Source organism: Atractosteus spatula, chromosome 5 (assembly GCF_055471065.1).
Source record: "Atractosteus spatula isolate fAtrSpa1 chromosome 5, fAtrSpa1.hap1, whole genome shotgun sequence".
Lineage (NCBI taxonomy): Eukaryota > Metazoa > Chordata > Actinopteri > Semionotiformes > Lepisosteidae > Atractosteus > Atractosteus spatula.
The window spans coordinates 38,134,514-38,150,914 of record NC_142710.1 but is presented as its reverse complement, the minus strand read 5'-3'; the positions used below and the strand labels follow the sequence as shown (position 1 = coordinate 38,150,914).

At 38.1% G+C, this 16,401-nt stretch overlaps 1 protein-coding gene across 6 annotated transcripts in view; it reads left to right on the top strand.

Annotated features, from left to right (window-relative positions):
• The window catches only part of add3a (adducin 3 (gamma) a), a 122,745-nt gene that overhangs the window by 81,145 nt on the left and 25,199 nt on the right, over positions 1–16,401 (top strand). For all 6 annotated transcript variants that reach the window (XM_088917755.1, XM_088917752.1, XM_088917753.1 and 3 more), the window contains 4 exons: positions 4,116–4,343; positions 11,356–11,494; positions 13,839–13,990; positions 15,052–15,132. In XM_088917755.1, coding sequence (XP_088773881.1) covers positions 4,149–4,343; positions 11,356–11,494; positions 13,839–13,990; positions 15,052–15,132 — 567 coding nt within the window. In that variant the 5' untranslated portion in view covers positions 4,116–4,148. The remainder of the gene's footprint in view (positions 1–4,115; positions 4,344–11,355; positions 11,495–13,838; positions 13,991–15,051; positions 15,133–16,401) is intronic.

The following is a 16,401-nucleotide window of genomic DNA, read 5'->3' as shown; positions in this document are numbered from 1 at the left end:
ATAACATGACCTTGTTTTTCTTTTATACAGTAAGAGAATGCAAATACAATGTCAGGCATATCCTTGGCAGAAATAATTTAGTGTTTTCAAGGAAAACTGGAGGTTCTTGAAGATTTGCATCTGGAGTTTTAGGATTGTGATGCATTTAGGAAGTCTGTAACAAACAAATCAAACCTCAGACCAATTTTGCAGGTTTTAGGTTTTGTTGATGTATACTATGCATGTAATAAAGTGTTTTAGGATCCTTTTTTATAGTTGCTGATGTTCTTATTCAGCAGATATCTTGCAAGGGATTTAGCTTCTTTTAATTTATAAATGAGCTTCTTTCCACCTACCTGCAGTATTATTTTTTAAGCATTTTTCATTGGATGTCAGAAAGCTTGTGTAATGTTTGCAGCTTTGTAAAGTATCCGTAGAGCTTGTTTTCTTCAAATAATTAACTGACAAGGAAGAAACTATGAACTAATTCCAATAAAAAATTACACCTCTAAAAAGAGAATGGTTACTGATTTATATCCAGAAGATGAATAAAAGAGATCTGCATGATATAATTCTGACTATATGAACCTGACAGTTTGTGGATTTCCAGATCCAGGGTGTTTCTGCATGTTTGTTTTTAAGCTGCAGAGCTGCAGCTGAATAACACCTCAAAGAAACAACGTGGTTAATGAATATTCAAAAGGACAAAATCAAGGTTTTTGGAATTGAGTATGCAGAGTTGGCATTATATGGTTTTGTGGTTTGCTTCTAATCCAATATATTGCCTCTGATTAGTTGAATGGCTTTTAAGTGAACATTTGTGAAAGTTTGAATGCCTCAACATGAGGGGACCCCACACAAAAAGCCATTGATTAAACTGACAGAGAAGAATTGTTTTGTAATTTCACTAGCTTACAGCCTTACGTTTGTGACTGGAGTTCTGTTTTCTTCAAAGGAGATCTACTTTCAAACTTAAGTTTCACAACTGTATACTGTAAACTTAGAAAGTGCCTCATCTTTGACACTGGGAGAATTTATGTAAAACATTTGTAAAAAGCCCTCAAAATAGTAGATTTTATTTTGTCTTCTTTAAGTTAATTTTATATCAAAATGTCCAACTCAGAATTGCGTTTGGTTTTGTAAAAGTTGTTGAGGAGACTGGGACTAATTAGGGATGATAAGAATCGGCTTTATTCAAGCAGAGTCTGCATATGCTAGAAAAGAATGAAAGAAGCTATTTATTTTGTGAGGTGAAAAGGTAAAGGCTGGTTGAATTTCATCTCAAATTCTTTAAACGCCTATTTATTTTAAGTTTTTCCTGAAAATTGATTTGCCTCAATTAAAAATTGAGTTCATGGCAATTCTAATTTACGTTTGATAGGCAAGATGCAGCCCTCAATAAAGTAAGCCTGTTGAATTTATGCAATATACTGTATTCCATCACTTGCACAATGTTACACAAGTGTGGTTCAACACCAAAAAGCTCAGGGATAACCGTACAAAGTTGATATTAAAGTAACTCTGATTGTAGTGACTGGAATTGCTATTAGAATATCACTAAAGGTATAAATGTGTATTTCATTGCCTTTTGTTTTATTACATTGTGAAATTGTAAGCTTTTTTTGTAAAATATCTTAATACAGCTATGAAATTAGTCTTGCTTCTGACGGGTTCATGGCTCTTTCAACAAGGCAGTTGGAATGAGGATTGGTGGCTTGGTGAAGTATGGTAGAGACTTATGCTTGATCTGAATCTGACCTATACGATTTTTGTTTATCCTGTATATATAGAAGGAGAACTGTTGGGGAAAAAAAACTCCTTGCTACCTTGGGCATTAAAAGAGAAGTGAAACCAGAAATTTAAGCCATTTTTTTCACAGATGTCAGATAAAAACGTCTCCCTCCGGCTGTCAGAGCATTCGATTAGGAAAAAGCTTCACAGATGTTTGCATTGCTTTAATCTGTTAAAAAACCCTTTTCCTTATATTGACCCATGCTTTTAATTACGTTTCTGTGGACTCCAAAGCCTAAGTGTTTCTTCAGTGCATCAAAGAATGAAGTGTGACTCTTAGATCTGAGATCCTGATGTGACAGCAGTGCTGTTTTCTGAGCACTATGTTAGAGGACTGCTTTTCCAAAGCTTTTTGTACTTCTTGGAAAGATATTGTATGAAGACTGTTGCATTGTACACTGTACAGCCAGTGAATGCATTTCTATATTTCTGACCTTTTACATTGCAAAATCCTTCTTGTCTGCACTTACTCCTATACTCATCATTAATCTTTGTTGTTTTTAACTTAGGGCAGGCATGTCAACATCATCATATTCACAGTGGAAAACTTAGCTTCTGTCTTACAAATCTTTCCTGTTTTACTTTTTATTATTTCTCTATAATCACTTATGTTCCTAAAAATATTAATTGTAAGTCTGATAATTTACTGTTAGAGATGCAATATAGTTTGCTTTTCTTATAATAGCACTGTTTTAAGTGGAATTTAATACATTCTAGATATTTTTTATAAATAGGAGTAGAATTTTTTGTCCTTTTTTTCATTTTACTGGCTTCGCTTGTAATCGAACACTAGCCTTACCACACTTACCCAGTCCTAGGGGATATAGTTCTAAGAAGGCTGGGAGTTGTTAAAAGAGGAAAAGATGTTTTAGAGACTAAAGCACTCCCCTGTCTCCCCTCAACAACGTACTGTAGAACTTGTTAATTGCACAGAGTCCTTTCTGCATGCTTTCATTTACATGAAAGCCACCTGTACAAGACGCTTAGACCCCCACCCTCTGCATTTGGCGTCAAGTGATAATTAACACATTTTATGAGTGCTGGCAGTGCAGCATGCACAGGTTGAACTGTCGTGGTCCAAAGTTCACAGGAGTTGTCCCAGGCAGTTTGAGGCAGGAATGCAGAACCTCTCCTCCTCTACCCCAGACATCTGCGCAACCTGCTAAGTCTAACAGTCATTTCTGAGCCAAGAAATGCCTCGTGCTCTGAGCCGATGCCAGGTTTAGAGTAGCTGTGCATCAAGCATTGTGCATTTTGTGTTGCTGACTCCCACTCAGCACAGCTGAACGTCTTCCTTCCTCTTAGTTTTGTTTACAAAAATTGAAGAAAATGAAATATCAGCATCTCTCTTATGTTTCCACACAACTCTTTGTAAAACACTTTGAGTTGTACACTGCCTAATTTGAAACTCTCTTAACTCTCAAAGTGGCATTTGACCTGAAAGAGCATCTTAGCAATGCAAATGAAAAAACAGATCTCCAACCTCTCCTCCCCTCACTGCATCGGGGGGGTTTATAAAGCAAAAGAAAGCATGCAGGTATAGCCTTTCACTGCAGCTTTAGTAAACCTTTGAGGAGATGGTCATGTGACCGTGCTGCAATTTCAAAACAATCCCAACAGCAAGATCCCTTCCCCACCACCCCCTCTTGAAACTGCAAGGCACCATCTGGCTGAGCTTGGGGTTTTGCTTCCAATCTTTAATGCGACACAGCTTAGCCTCCCTTGAAGAGCCTCACAATGGATCGTGGATAATTGAGTCTCGTAGAGCATTTCAGAACTCGTCTGAAGCAGCAACATGACTGAGCAAAATAGTTCTTAATATAGTTTAGTTTGTTCAGAAAACCATCAGAGGAGTTGAATAAAAAATGGTCTTAGACGGGAAGTCATTTGTTTTTGCTGACCTCTTCCTTATTGGAAATTGAATTAACAACTGGACTTGACATGGGTTATTTCCATTAAGATTCTTCTGTGAAACTTTCTTTGTGCAGTTAAACTCCATTACATTGCAGTATTTATAGGAGATGGACAGAGTGATTCTAACAAAAACTGGTTAGAGCATTTTTTTTTCTGTTGACAAATATCACGTCATTTATTTTCATTGCGTGTATATAAGTCTGAATTTACATTACGGCTTCTGTGTCTTTGAAGAAGTTTCACTTTTTTTCCAAAAAAGTTTTTGACCAGTTTGGAAGTGTACCATTAGTTTCTAAATTTTGACTTCAGCAGAAACTATGTACTTTCATGCACCCCACCCCTCAGAACGGATGCATTGGGACTGTTGGGACTAAATTGTTTTTTTCTGTCTCTTCTGATCCCCCTCCCCCTCGCCCCTGTACTCCCTGCAGGTGAAGAGACAAGTCTGAGAAGAGCTGTGAAGCATGAGTGCAGATGCAAGTCAGGAGGTAGTGACCACCCCTCCTCCACCCAGCATGGCCCAGAAGGAGAGATACTTCGACCGTATCAATGAGAACGACCCAGAGTACCTCCGTGCCAGAAACATGTCACCAGACCTACGGCAAGATTTCAATATGATGGAACAGAAAAAAAGAGTCACTCAGATTCTGCAGAGTCCGGTGAGTTTCTACAACTTGTTTTGTTGTTTAATTGGACCTGTTGTACGTTAGAATTTTTGCTTTTTTTAAAACAAACTTCTGGCAGCACTGAAGGAGAACCCCTTGCTGTTAGTCTTCTGACACAGTAACCCCTGCAGGCATTCATCTGTCAGTGCCTGTGACAATAGCAGATTGGAGCTGTGTGCTTTCGAAAAATATGCCTCCCATCCAAAGCTTTGGAAGGGAACAAAACAAGGAACTGGAAAGGTGTATTGGAGAGGAGAGTCTTGCATTTCTAAAAGGTTAATATGACCTGAATTCCACACAAGCTTGGGCAGTTTTGAAGTAGTCAGGTGTAACCCTGAGGAAAGAAGTTTGACTTTTTTGAGTGTCAAGCAAATCATAACAGTTTACTGATACTAATAATGTAAAGAGTTTACCCTGCAACCACAGTCTTTCAACATGGATGGTAAGATGTTACCTCTGTTCCTTTATTTTGCGTTTAAATGATACTACAGTATCAGCTAAAGAACAGGGGTTAATCCCAATTTAATATATTTTTAATTTTGTTAGACATGACAGATTAATGTCTCAAGTTTTTTTTTTCTGAGAACTTTATATAAATTCATGTATTTTGAGGAGTAGACAACGATTCTTTATTTAGTTCTAGATTTATTGATACTTTACAGTGAAGGGAAAAATGTGAGAATCTGCACTAACAGGCAATTATAGCATTGATTCTGTGGGGATGTATTCTGTAGTACTATTTCTTACATATAGGTTGTGCATGTGGGCTTTGTTGGGGTATCGGTTATAGTATTACTGATATTTACCACAGGACAAATATCAGTTTTTACAGAAAGGAGTTTTATTTTAAAATTACTGTATAGTTACAGGGGAAAAATGGCTATACAACAGTTCATTAGTTTCAGAACTTCTGCAAATTAACTACTAGGTGTGAGACTAATAGGAGGAGCTACATCTGCTGGGATGGGCTAAGCTTTGGCTCACATGAATATTAATAAGCAAAACAGGCAAGATCACTGAAGAGCTCTGCACACACAGAGTAGCAGCAGAGCAGTTACAAACGGCCCTGACTATATTGTAACCGTAAACACATTGCACTTATTATGGCTAAGAGCTTGCATACCTTTTTTCGATTCTTTTTGCCTTTAGCACAGATAGCAAAGGGATGCACACCTGACCTGTATCCGTGTCACACACAGACAGACATCCTGTTTGGAGTAGTTAAAATAATGGCCAGGACAAACAGTGCAATGGCAAATCTTCCTTAAAACAGAGTTTAATCAGATGTTATACTGTACAGCTTATTTAAAAGGCAATGGGATGCCAAAGTATACCTTTATTTTTGCATTATAGTCAATCCATTTGTGATGATTAGATTAATATGAATGGTAATCACAATATAATGCTCAATTTGTTTTTCGGTAATTCCATGCATACAGTTGCTTATAGAACAAAAGCTTTGTGTTCAGCCAGATGATTTTCTTAATTAAATTGTTTATATAGCTCAATTTACAGAAACAATCTGGACAAAGATGCATTATGCTTCACAGCAGTAGTACCCACAAATACCATCCTTAAAATTATGTCCATTATCAAGTGGACAGTCATTTAAATATCCTGTTATACCATTGTAGTCTCACTTCGATCAGTGTGCGGAAGCTTTGCAGAGTGAAGACTTAGCACGGAAAAGAAACATACACAGCAGTTTAGGACTTCAAGAACATTTTTGTTGAACCAGCAGGAAGAACCAGTATTCTGATTGCTGGTGCCAGCAGAAAATATTGTGCGCCAGGGAGATAGAATTTAACTCAATTAGTGTTGGTTTACTTACAGTCAACATCTTTAATAAAGTATAAATAAACGAGCAGTTGGCATAATATGGCTCTCATGTATGCCAGGTGGCAAACTATACCCCAGTCATTTCCCAGCGTCACCATCTACCCGGACTCATTGGACTTGTTCAGAGTTTCCACACACATACAGTAGTACTTAAAAGGTTTGCTGAAAAAGCACATTCAGTATCCTACTTTATTCCCTCTACAGGATCTCCAATCCTTTCCAATTCTTTTTAAATCAGCATCAGCTTAGGACCCAAGGAAAGGGGTAAATTGGTTAATTTAAGGCTTAATTGGCTTAATTAAACTAGTTACCTTATTCTAAATGGTCTTTACGCTGTGGTAGATGAATAGAAATCAAGCAAACCTGCTAGACTGCAGCCTATGAAGCAGATCTGGGACCTAATTGGGCTATGTGGGAACTCATTACATGATTATAGGATAACACCTTAACAATATAGGAGGTTCTTTCAAGTTTAGACATATTTTTCAAAAGTGCTACCACCTTCTAGCCGGAGCTCATCAGATCAGTTCAGTGTGGTGCAGTGGCTCTGTGGCTAAGGATCTGGCCCTGTGGCTAGAAGGTTGCTGGTTCATATCCCTTGGCCGGCAGAGGAATCCTTCTCCGTTGGGCCCCAAAGAGCAAGGCCCTTATCCCCCTGCCCCCTCCGCTCTGACCCCAAGCTCCTCTCCCTGTCTGTGTGTCTCATGGAGAGCAAGTCGGCGTATGTGAAAAGACAAATTCCCAATACAAGAAATTGTATATGGCCAATAAAGTGATCTTATCTTATCAGATCAGCAAAGCTTAGCTCTGGTTGGTACTAAGATCAAAACTCTAAGGAAACACATCTTGGTGCTGAAAGTGGTGTTGGTGGACCAGTAGGTGATGCTCTTTTCTCTGACCAGAATTTTCAAATCCCTGAATGGCGAAAGGAGTAACTGTAATGTAGCATGAGCCATCCTTTAGATTATACTTGAAATCGAGGTCCAGACTACTTGGTGGTTAAGTATCCCATGGTGCTGTTAGTAACAGTACAGAGTTGTTAACCCTAGTGTCCTGGCTAAATTAGACTCTGGGCTTACTTGCACAGTCTAGCCTGCTTAAAGTTCTTCCTTAATTCAACTGTTTAAGCAGTTTTTGCACTTCTCTACCTGTTTGCATTTAAATGAAACAGGTTTTAAATTGGATTTTGGGAGATTCTTTGAAAGTTGCTTTAGTTTTATGGATTCTATAAATTCTGTCTCCCAAGCCATTTTCTCATTAAGCAAGTCATGGATTTTATTCCATAGCTGAGAGGCCTGCGTGTAGTTTCAGAAAACCTGTTTCCTGTCACAGTTAAAAGTAGCCTAATTGAAGCTCTTCATAATGTATTGATGCATTAAGCAATTTTAAAGGTTAATAAGCATTAATGAGCCCTGCTGGGGGCATTATCCTCTAAAGTAAGTGACCTTGCCATCCATTGGTTGTTTTTTGTTTCTTGTGGTTCCTTAGCTTGGGTATTATATTCACTTCTGAAGATTTTGATGATTAACTGAGTATACAGTGGCTGGGAATTTTGACCATTTAGTGATATATAGGAGCATTAGGAGGATGTCATTTGACATAAACCATAATCATATTAGATGTTCCTCTAAATTAAACACTTGATTCTGCCATCAACAAGAGTAAACATTACTTTCACAAGAGGAGCAGGTTTACGTAGTCTGTCAGTGATCTTTTGATAACATTTCTTTCTGAAAGAAGGGAGTGACTTTTAAAGTGTCATTTTAAAGTCATCGCTTGAATGACAGTCTAGAAAAAGACTGGTTTGTTCTTTAGTTAGAAATGCCTTGTTGTATGCAATGAATGTTAAAACATGTTTTACAGTTACTTGCCTTTCAGCCAACCTATCTATCTACGATAGAATCGATTACAAAAACCTAAGCCATCAACAGCTACTTTTGCAAAAAATGCTTGCATTGGGTTTTATGTTTGTACTAGACAGAGCACAAGGAGATTTAGGAACTTGATCAGGGTTCTACACAGTTTCTGACAGACCCAGGCCCTAAACTTTAATCTTCCTAGTAATGCGGGTTTTGCCTTAACCACTGAACCACATAGTCTCCTGTCAAATAAAGTTGAATGATCACATAAAAAGCTATTTTGTAAATAAAACTACATAAGTTATACTTAAATATGCAAAAGAGGGTGCTTCAGATGTATTCTTTTAGGCATTTTCCCTCAGCATTGGCTTTAGATACATCAAGCCACCACATATTTCCCTGGCCTGCATGTGTAGAATAATCTTTCTCCATCCAGTGAATAAAATCAGACCAAATCTAATCTTTTTGCAATGTATAGTCTCTTCTGCATTCTGAAAAAATGCAATTTCCAAAAGACTGTACATGGAGATTAACAGATACATTTGTATGCTGGCAGCATGTGGATTACCCCCAGCAGATTGTTTGTGTTTATTTACACAGCTGTTATTGGGTGTGGATGATAGGCAACATGTAATAGAAGAAGGAGCCATGTTATTTCATGTCATGTCTTCTAAACCTGCGTTTCAAAGCAGCTAGTCCAGCCTATTGGAGAACTGATAATGCAGTAAACGGTTGTGACATAGCTCTTAGGGGATGAGGAAACCTTTATTGTACCTCCACAGCTGAGAGCAATTGCAAAGGTTTGGGCCACAGATCGCCATGGCAACAGTTGTGAATGTAGGGGAATGTTTGACCTTGTCTATAAAGTGCTGCACAGTGAGCAGAGTAATGTTAGAAATCTTACGTTTCATTTAACTGTTTTTTGTGGGCATAAACTGACAGGTACCTAGAAAAGATGTGCAACCCTGATTAAAATTCACATGAAAGATACAGAGGCAGGGATTGAGGGGTTTAAAATGACAAAAAAAACGACAATACTGAGTTCAGATCTTGTGAGTTAAGCTTAAAGTAACCATAAAAAAACCATTAGCAGAAATTAGAAAGAGAGCAGAGAATAAATAATGATGGAATGTTATTAAGTATCCTTGCTTTAAAAGTTGTCATAGGGTTGTACTTTTATTGTTTAGAATAAAAAAAACTTTACAAAGATATGATGGATAGATTATATAACTTATTCCAAATGGCCCATTTTCTATAGCCTTCGATGGGCTGGTGAATGTCTTTTTCCAGGATAGGACAGGATAGTCTCTGGTTTGCCAGTACACTTTGTAATAATGGGTGCATGGGACACCCAAGTATTGAGCAACATTTTAGTTCAAGGGCTTGCAGTATTGATGCTGGGTTGGTGGCTATCTTTAAATTAAGACGTTTGCTACCAGTAATTTCATTAAGATTGGTAGTATTGGTAGAAAATGTTTTTCATGCAGTGTTTTATGCAGTTTTTTTTTTCATTTTCAGGCATTACATCTAATAGAATGAATGGGAATGATATATTCGTGGATTCCAGCATGTTGAGGGATACGATGCATAATTCTGCATTTATTTCTGCAAGGTTCTCGGCTGTGGAAGAGGCTGCAGTACAGCTCAAGGGAGGAAGCAAAGTATAAGAACACAAAGGGTGGAGGGCTGAGGGCCGTGCAAGTGTGAGGATTGATTCAAACAGAAAAAGAAAAACAGTCTCTTCCTGGTGTGCCATAAAGCTGTTGAAGAAATAGTGATTCTCACCCCACCCCTAATAAATTAACAGTCTAGAAAGTTAGTCAACAAAGATGTGAGGTGAAAAAGTGTTATCAGCTGTGTTGTATGTAGCAGTTGGAGCAGTAGAACATGAGTATGTAATGGCTACACCTACGCAGGAATCTTTGATGTTTTGCATTAAGAGAGTCTCTTCCAGAGAGCGAGATAGTACTAGAGGATCTGATGAACTGCACTGCTAAAAATTCTCAGCTTGTGTGTTTTCAAAACATAGCTAGATGGACTGATGAAATTCAATTTGTCACATCTGTTAAAGTACTTTATTTCAATAAGAGATGGATGTATATGAGTAAGCAACTGCTATGACACACACCTTTCGTTTGGGGCAAGACTCCCACGCAAATTGGTTCTAGCCTAGACAGATTATACTGTAGCTATCATCATCAGAACCACTAAATTATTTTTTAATATTGCTCTTACACTTTTAATGCTGTCAACAGGATTCCTGATAATTCTTCACACTGAAAGGCTGTGATATATGTTGTGCTGTTACAGCGTATGATCAAAGGGGTGCAAAATTAAACTTATTTGAGTCCTTTTTCCAAAAGGTGTACTGCAGATCCAAGGAGACAGTAATAGTCTTAATGAATAGATGTTGCAGATCTAAATGCTACATATATTAAAGCAAAGGGAAGCTCTCAAAAAACCTTTTAGTTAATGTGCGCGAGACTGTTCCCGATAACCAGTCTGCAAGCGCTGAAGCACTGTTTTGACTGAACCTGACTGACCTAGGACAGTTTTCTTAGTTCAAATCTTTTTGTTGAGGTTTTACAAGGGGAATCTTACAGCAAGATAAACAACTGAGCAATGTTTCCAAGCTATAAATCCTCTAAATTACCAACCCCAGATCCCCTGCCTTATACAATAGAACCTAAGAAATATTGCAAAAGGCAATAAAAGTAAGATTAATCAGCAATGTTTATCTGCCTAGTTTATTCCATAAAGCCTGCAAAGCTTGTGAGCCTGTTGTTTGAGGTGATACTTTTGATGGGACTCTGGGATTGATCAAGGACAAAAGCAGCCAAATGAGCAGGAAAACCAAAAGGAAATTCTTACACAAATTGTTTAGACAGTGCAGCTAAGATTAGGGCATAAAATGTCACTTTGCCAATATAATTAAATGAGCATGGCTAATTAAGTGACCTGGCACTTCATTATCCTGGATTACTGTATCCTCTTGTGTCAGTGTTTGGATTATTGAATTACAGGGAGGCATTTCTGAAGACACAGGCTAATGTTCTCTATAGTGTGAGGAGCCACTGGTGGTTATATTTTACCTAGTAAAGGTCTCATCACAATGTAGCTGTTCATAAAGTACTCTAAGCTGCTGTAGGCGAGGTGTGGGAAAGACGGATGGCGAAGGCTATGTCAGGGCAGGGATTAAAACCATCTGACACGGTGTCTCTGCGGTGAGTGAATCCCTCTGACTCAGAAGGGCTGTGACGCCAAGAAAACAGGTTTTAATCTGTTGCGCTTATCGGCTTCCTCTCCAGGCCTTCAAAGACGAGCTAGAGGGGCTCATCCAGGAGCAGCTGAGAAAAGGAAACAACCCCACAGGGCTCCTGGCTTTGCGGCAGATAGCAGACTTCTTCATGGCGAGCTCCATCGCAGGCTTCTCCACATCTCCCCTCAGTAAGTGCCAGTGTGTGTGACCCAGGTGAGCAGCGCTGAGCACATGCAGAGCTGCTGGGAGCTTCACACAGGCTGAGTCACTAAGGTTTCACAAGCATTGTTTTCCTCCCAACAGATAAAAGTGTCTTTGAACAAGATATCTGTTAATAAACAGCACTGGCCACATCCGTTTTTTGGTATATACCAGGTTTGGAAATCCCCTCTCTGCCTATTAAATGTGTACGTTTCTCCTACCATGCTGCTTTTGTCATTTATTTAATAGTTTATTGTGTTGGAACCATTCAAACAACTGACCACTTGACAAATGATTTAAAAGTAAATGTAATATGTTGTGGCATGGCTCACATCAATTAGCTTTTGGATTTTGATCAGAATGGAATTTTGTTCATTTTGTACATGCACACATACATACAAATAGCTATATATTGGTGACTGGGTATCCCACCTGGTAGACCCCTTGGCAGAATACTGGTGATGTAACATTATGGAGCCTTTACCCGCCAGCAAGCCTGTGGCCATTTTCCTCATTGATGAGACCTTCATCCTGCAGTAGGATTGAATATGGCTGGATTTTTGTAATGGATACACTGCATAATGCATTTTTTGCAGATGTTTTAATGAACAATTGATTTGTTTTCCGTGTGGAATTCAGCAATGTAATTGGATTCCAGAGAGCCCGGTGGCCTGAGTAAAATGCTGATGCTATAGAACAAGCTGCTCAGCCAGGCTGAAATAAGTGTCAGTGCTTTGTCTGTTAGAGCACAGGACATCCAAATGAGTGCTAAACAGAACCTGCAGATTCTAAACTGCAAATTAACTTTTGTGAATCCCATTTGCTTTATCAAGTGATTATGCAGGAAAAAAACATTAGCTTTGTTTGGTTGTTTCCTACACAGAAATGCACATACCCAGTGTGTCACCAAGTAAATTTTGACATTGGATTGACTCTGCTGCAAAGACAGGTGACACTAGTAGGAAGATATTTCTGCTCCCGACAATCCCTAATGTACTGGGCTTTGTAATTTTTTTATATATATTTTGGGTAGCCTCAGGTATGTGCTCTCACACCACACAAAATATACTGTACCTTCTAGACCTTCTATTGTGAGATTTGCAGTGTCCTCCAAAAGTATTGGGACAACAATAGCAAAACTAGATTTCCTTTTTTATTTCTGAAGCAGTGTATGTTTGTAATCATCTTAAACTTGCTAAACCAGTCTCCAGAGTCTCCAACCCTCAAATCAAAGCAGCAAAGCATCTCAGACAATTACACAAAAAGGAGGGAGAGCTGAAATGGTCACAAACTTCATCCTGTTATAGCCTCACAAGTATATGTAACCAAAATATTGACTTTTACACTCTGAGATTTACTTGATGTGAGTGTGTTGAGATACATCTCTCGAACACTCTGGGTTGAACACAAGAGCGTGTTTTTGTTTTAATACAATGAAATTATATGCACTTGATTACCAAAAATAAAATGTAAATTAATGTTATCAATTTACTTATCCACATTAATCTCATGACCTTGTTATAAGTACTGCACTATGTAGTGTAAAGACAAAATACATTTTGAGGGTGCTTATGTATTTATACAAGAAAAGTTCAAATGAAATTCAAAACCTTTTAAAGATTTATAGAGCTGACCCTTGCCTTAATATATTTGCTTATACTGCATTATGCAATGTGGCGTACAAATATTTTCATAACATGCCAGTATTTTCCGTTTGTGTCTTTTTTTTATAATTCTTATGTTTGTGTTTGCTTTGTGCATAACAGTACGTGAAATCGACCTTCCCCACTCACGTAACTGGCATGTTAAAAGCTGATCACAGAGTACCTTCTTGACACCACTGTATTGTACGTCTCCTGACAAGTCAGATGTCTCAGGCACACCTGCGGGCTTTGTGTTGGCACTGTTCAGCTCTTAACATGTAACTAACACCATCATGTACCGTTAGAGAAATAACGGTTAAGGTATTAGTATTTTTATTCCATCAAGTTTGAGACTTCTGGGGTGTTCAGTGGCTCATTTAACAGTATAAAGCAAATGCCAAAACATACATACACCAAATGAGAATCTTATACAATTTATTATTTATTTAACCTTTTCATGGATGGTGTCAGTGAGGGAACGTAAGACCCCGTCAGGGAATTATTTGTCTTCAAGACTACATGGGACTACGGGGTACTGCAGAGGTGAAACAGTAGCATGGGTAACCACTGTTTGATCCGGGCTCTGTGTAGTTCAAATATTTACATATATAGATGACAGCTGTTCATTTACACATTCATTTGGTGTTTTGTGTTTTTTCTGCTCTGATTTTCCTTCGGTTTCTTCCAGGCCTTGGGATGGTCACGCCCATCAATGACCTACAAGCAGTAGAATCTTCTTCGTTCGTGAAAGGGGAGAAACAGACCCGATGTAAGCTGGCCAGCTTGTACAGGCTTGTCGACCTCTTCAGCTGGGCACACTTTGCCAGCTCCTACATTACAGTACGTACAGCCGTTACTCCGCGCTGGCCTGACACTCGCTGGCAAGCTCTGGGATTAGGAAAGAGGACAGTGAATGTGGTGATTCAGGAATGATCCCCTGGAGCTTTCTGTGGTACATGTACAATAGTTTGACAATTTCCATGAGGTTCTCTGCCTGGCAAAAAGAAGAGCTTCACTAATTTTCTAGTGACTACCTGCATTGTAAGATCAACTGCTCAAACCTGGTACTGGGCTCTAAAAGCCTAGATAAGATAATGTTCTGTCTGTCTTTCTTACTGAACCCTGTTGAAAATTTCTCAAGTGATTTTTCATCCATTCTAATGTAGTTTCAGTTTTGAGACACATTTAAGTCAGATGAAGAACATGAAAATGGCTTTATATTCTGTATATGCATAGATTTCTAAAGGTATACAGTTTATTATTTTAAAACTGTCTTCTGTGAAGTCCGTTTGTTTTTTTAGGTTATGTGTGCAATAGCAGAGTTGCAGTTTGGTTTTAATTATTGTCCATGCTTGTGGATTTGTTTAAAATATGACCATCTACAGCAATGTCTTGAATAATTGCTGCAGAGAGCTGGTTTAGAGTTCTGTGGGAACAAAAGCAAACTATTCTCTGAACATTTTGCAGTCTAACCTTACCATGTTCATGCAACCACAATGCTCCTTAAGGATTCTTATGACATTTTAAGGGTGTGTCATCTACAGTAACTGTATGTTTCCTTGAATAGATCCTCTATCAATGGGGCACTGTATATACAAACGCGTTTTCCTTCCTGGTACATCTGGTTTGTTGTTAGTCATTTCCATTATTTTTGTTTAACAGCCATTGTTTTTACTAACTCTTTAAACAACTTTTTAAGATATATCAATATTTTTCTTAGTCTCAAGGGTGGCCACATTTTACTATGGCTTAACTTTTATGTTTTAGCAGCTTTACTGTTTCAAGTAAGCTTGTCTTAGGATTTTCACATATAAAACACAAACATGTGATTATTGTTTGTTAAAAACAATGCAGCCTGTATCCATTGCACCAAAATATGTTTTTCTCTTGGTCTCTCTCAGGTTCGGGTCAGCAAAGAACAAGACCATATTCTTATTATTCCCAGGGGCTTGTCCTTTGCTGAAACCACAGCCTCAAACTTGGTAAGTACAGTAGTTATTGGCTTATTGTGACCTGGTTTTATATAGCCCTTTGCTTAAAAGATTGCATCAGAATCATCAGGTTGTCTTAATACAGATGATAGTCGTATTTGAGCTGCATAAAGCTCAAATTAAAACTCAGATCTGTTATCCTGTTATCCTGTTATAAGCAAGTTAAGTTTCAGTTTAAACTTTCAAAGTTTCAAATGTACCTGTTTTTTGCAGTAGTCTTGAGCAGTGCCAAAATACGAATGGGGTTAATAGTGTGTTGACATCCATTGTTCTGTATGTGTACAGTGTACTTACACTGGTTTGTAGATAATATTTTAATCCTCCTGTGCAAAATCAAAATCCAGTTATGGCTGGGAATCTGTGTTATAGGTGAGTGTAACTTAGTGGTCATCAAAATATATCGACTATATCAAAATAGTCATAGTGTGGATCTGTTTTCTGACCAGCATAAGCAAGTTGATATGTGATGTAGATTGTAAAACTTGCTCTTTCAGTGTCCATTGATGTAATGGTGAAATACAAGACATATCAATTCTAATCACCTGCATGTAATATTAAGAAAATTGAGCCTGATTAGGTTATCACTGTGAAAATTATTTATATCACCATCCAGTAACATAAAGGGTTTGACTACCATGACAGAGATACGTCTTAACTTACTCATTCCTGCTGAAAGCTGTGCCAGAGACTCTTGAGTGTTTGCGTTCCAGTTAATCAGCAGTTTAGCTTAACGCATGAAGCAATATTAGATTAAAAGAAATCCAGTCTGTTGACAAATTGTGCTTTTTTGAAGTCGTGCAGCTTTTGTGTTAGAATGGGGAAATGTTTTTGAAAAGTGTCCACTTTGGACAGAGATCAGAAATGGTCAGTACCATTCAATCTTCTTCAACATAGTACTAAGCAGAGTTTTTCTTCTTTCTTAATGCATGAAATGAATTTAACTTCTGGAAGCCATTTGAGTTTGTTTACCATTTTAATCTTTTTTACAGACTCCTAACCCTCACATCTGTGGTACTTAGTGAACAGGAACACATGTGGAACACAGGCACTGTGCATACAGTATAGTGCAGTGGAGGTTTAATCTTGCAGTATTTGCAGTAGGTGTTCTAATATTAACTCAGCTGTGTGGCTGATAGGTACCTTTGGTTTCACTTAAAAAGAATGACACTAAGTAGATGCTAATTCACCCAGAGGCATTCAATCACTTTGGACAGTGTCATAGTGCTGTTTAAAAGACAGATGCAATGGACTTGGACATTG